The 3,926-nt window shown below is 38.6% G+C and overlaps 1 protein-coding gene across 1 annotated transcript in view; it reads right to left on the bottom strand.

Moving 5' to 3' along the window:
- The window catches only part of LOC102756873 (phospholipid-transporting ATPase 11C), a 144,266-nt gene that overhangs the window by 8,391 nt on the left and 131,949 nt on the right, over window positions 1–3,926 (bottom strand). Inside the window, exon 6 of the mRNA XM_006766213.1 lies at window positions 734–862. Within this exon, the coding sequence (XP_006766276.1) occupies window positions 734–862 (129 nt within the window). The remainder of the gene's footprint in view (window positions 1–733; window positions 863–3,926) is intronic.

Raw genomic sequence — 3,926 nt, 5'->3', positions numbered from 1 at the left:
TTGTTTACTTTCCTCCCTCATCACTCCTTTGTCCCCTTCTTCCTCCATCATTGGGGCAACCAAGCCTCCTGCTTGCTCTAGCTCCGTGGATGTCGGCTGACATCTTGGTTGGGTTAATTTGCATATACTCACTCTGATTGGTTGGTGGGCCAGGCTTAAGGTGTAGTGAGGGTATGGTCAATTTGCATGTTTGTCTTTTATTAGTGTAGATACTTTCAGCCTATGATTACTCTCATTTTAAAAAGCCTCAATAAAATATTAAGTGGGTTATATCAATATTTTTATATACTACTAACTGCTTGTGGTGGTGCCCGGCTGGCATGGCCTAGTGGTTGAGCATCAACGTATGATCCAGGAGGTCATGATTCAATTCCCAGTCAGGGCACATGCCTGGGTTGTGTATTCGATCCCGTGTGAGGCGTGTAGGAGGCAGCCGATCAATGATTCTCTCTCATCATTGATGTCTCTATCTCTCTCTGAAATCAATAATATATATATATAAATATGGTGGCTTTTACTTGGGACATGGATTTTCTTCACCTAATACCACCCCTTTCCCCAAAGTTGAGAATTTTCTTAGAAGTTCAAGGATAACTACATAAAAGCTGTCTTCAAATACAAAATGTACACAAATAAGATAAAATAAGATAAAAGATTAGGGGAGTGGGAAGGAGTATTTATTGATGAACTATTCTGAGCTTAAAATGTATAAGCGAGGTTTACTCTTCATTACCTTGCAATTGGATTCCCCATCAAGACTGGCTGTAGTAACATAACAGGTTCCATCACTAGTGCAGGATGATAGAAGAATAAGATCACAGGGAAAAGTTTCATCTGCCTGTACTTCTACTACATCACCGACCTAGAATGGAGAAAAGAGCAAATATAAATATTCTTAATTCCAAACAAAGCATTCATTATATTACAAACTAAAGTCAAAACGGTAGCAAGAGACTTCTCCTGTCCTGGGGCTTAGAGAGTATCTCAGCATCCTATACCACGTGAAAGGTGATAAAAGAATATTACTGAACATTCAGAATTCTCTTTAAGGTCATGAGGACTTGTGATGCTTTCAGATTACCCTAGTAGTGAAATTTAATCTCTAATGAATGACTTCAGCACCAAGGGACCTGTTTGCTCTCTGACATTTCTGGCACTTCATGAATGAATCAAGAAAATCTACATGTCTCAACTTGAGAACTTCATGAACCCTGGGCAATCACACTTCTACTCTGTATCATGCATATTTTAATATGTTTTCCATTCAGTGTGATAATAGCTATTATTGTTGGGTGTTAATTCCTTCTTCAGTGCTCACAAAACCTCAGTTAATTATAGGCACCTATTTTTTTCCCCATAACATTTAAAAAAAATTCAAATAGGTCATTTTCCAACAATTCATCTATTAGAAGAATCAATTAATGTGGCAATGAAAAACAACTTCCTATGTGCAAGTGCCCCAAGCTCAAATAGAAGAAAAAGATGAGAGAAAAAATAATGAACCATTTCTACTGCAGATAATTTAATAATGTAGGGAATAAGCCATAATGGTTAAATAGGTAGGATTTTCTAACCTGACTTTATGCCCCAGCTTTGCCACTTTATAACTATATGACCTTGGGTAAGTGCCCTAGATGATTGCAACTACCTTGTAGGACTGGTCTGAGCATGAAACGCGGACAAAGGTAGTGTTTTGCAAACTCCTGGCATACAGTCACCATCAGATAGGTATTAATTATAATTATTACTAATACCCTGCAACTACTTTCTTCCCAACTTTTTTTGGTGTGTGTAGGAAATCATCAGTCCAGCACTTCCCAACATTTTTCATGCCGTGGCACATACAGAAAAGATTTTTATACAGCACCCTCAAATTAAGGGTGGAGGCTGCTAGTGGTAGAAGATGACCCACTTATGAGATAGTCAATATCTGGCACAACAACCAAGACACAGTGGTTGTGAAACAATGAACCAATAACTAGCACACCTGCCTCTTATTTCCTACACAATTTGGCAGATAAAGATGAGGATGTTAAGACCTACTTGGGAACAATTTTATTTTCTTTGTCAATCTTCATCAGTTCCAAGAGCAACAGCATCAATAATTGAACTAATTTGTAAATAGCTTTTCATTTGTTAGATCTATCCTTCTTCAATTACATAAACTTATGTAGCTTACATAAAACCACAGTTGATGCTTAAATAAACAAAAAATATAAATAAATGAAACCCTAAAGCATGTTAGAAGGAGTAAACATTCAAAGGGTTGAAGGTGATTCTCAGGCACTGAAAAATAAAAACCACAAATAGAGAATTTCTTCTACAACATTTAGGATTTGCTTAGATATTAACTATCAAGGTCCCTATATCTGGAGTGCAAGTTGAGGCTTGGCGAGATGGATATGGGCCAGATCTCAAAGGTCCTGGCAGGACAGGCTAGTGGGTTAGGGCTCACCTTTAAGGCAAAGGGGAACTGGGAAAAGACATTTAAAGAAAGAGAACAACATGGTCCAGTTAGACACTCAACTCTGGAGTTCTGGTAACATTTAGCAAGTTCAAAGCCAGAAGAGAGCATCACTATCCCTCAACATAAATATTAGAAAACCTACAAAATCATATTTTTTTTTAGTTCATCAGAGAGCTGAGGTTGCAAAGCAACCAAGTGAACTGAATTTCAAAGTATGAAAAGTCCCTCTGAGGAGAGACAACTCTTTCACATTTGTCAAAGCACAGGATGAAGAGATGGCCAACAAAACTTGCATAAGAAAAAAACAACTGGATTTTAAACCAATTCTAAAAGGCTTGGTAAGAGCTAACACATTAGAATCTCTGCAAGCCTGATAGAAAAGAAGAGATATACAGGCATCTGTTGGGTACTCATGAGAAAGCAAGAGGGTGGGAGACCTAAAAGAGCCTTCCTCACTGGTATAGGAATGCAGGTTGTGATTAACTGTATGTCAGAATCGTGGACTCTTTTCTCATTTGAGGTAAAAGCCATCCGTGTCTAGGAGAAAGGAAAGAAACCCTCCTTGGCATATATCAGAAAAATGTCACCATTGCTAGAGGACATAGAAGCAAAAGCCATCTGCTGTTGGGGATGGGATAGAAAACTCACTATACCGAGGACTTAGCATTGATAAAAGGCAAAGTTCAGCTTCCATGGGAGGTGGGGTGGAAGTATTGAGAAAGTTCCACCTGAGGTAAAGGTACATCAGGCCTGCCTATCACTGAGAGTAGAGCATGAGATACAAGAAATCACTCTGTTCCAAACAGGAGCCTTGTAATGAATAACAAGAAACAGCAATCTACCACTGGGGGAGGAGAAAGGACAGAGAGAGAAGCATCCACTGTATCTCAGGGATGTAGCACCTGCAGAGGGTGGAACAGGTGCACTGAGAAAAACACTTTGGAGTCCTAGGCCCCCCACAAAGCACGAGGCAATGGCAATCCAGCACTCCAGGAATTTGAAGTCCAGTGGTGTACTGAAATATCAATAGCTACAAACAAAAACCAAAGCCAGCCCAACTCCTGACTAGATTGATGCAACTCCCAACACTATGGGCTGACAGAAGAGGCCTGCTCTGTTCAGAATATAAATACTGTCTACCTAGGACTTCAGCATTTTTTATATACAATGTCCAAAATTCAATTTTAAAAAATGAGACACAAAATACAAGACAAAAATGACCTATCATGAAGAGTTAAAAGAATCAACAGGGCCAGCTCCAGAAATGTTCGGCTTTTGAAATTATGAAACAGGGATGTAAAAATAGCTATGATTAAGACTTTAAAGTACCTAGTGGAAAAGGTAGACAACATATATGTACAGATGAAGAACTTGGATAGACAGATGGAAACTACAAAAAAAAATACAGCAAACGGGGAAATTAGAAATGAAAAACATGATACTATAATGATGTCCTTTA

The sequence above is a fragment of the Myotis davidii genome, unplaced genomic scaffold, assembly GCF_000327345.1.
Source record: "Myotis davidii unplaced genomic scaffold, ASM32734v1 scaffold460, whole genome shotgun sequence".
NCBI lineage: Eukaryota > Metazoa > Chordata > Mammalia > Chiroptera > Vespertilionidae > Myotis > Myotis davidii.
The sequence above is the reverse complement of the archived record's forward strand: the minus strand, read 5'-3'. Positions and strand labels throughout refer to the sequence as shown.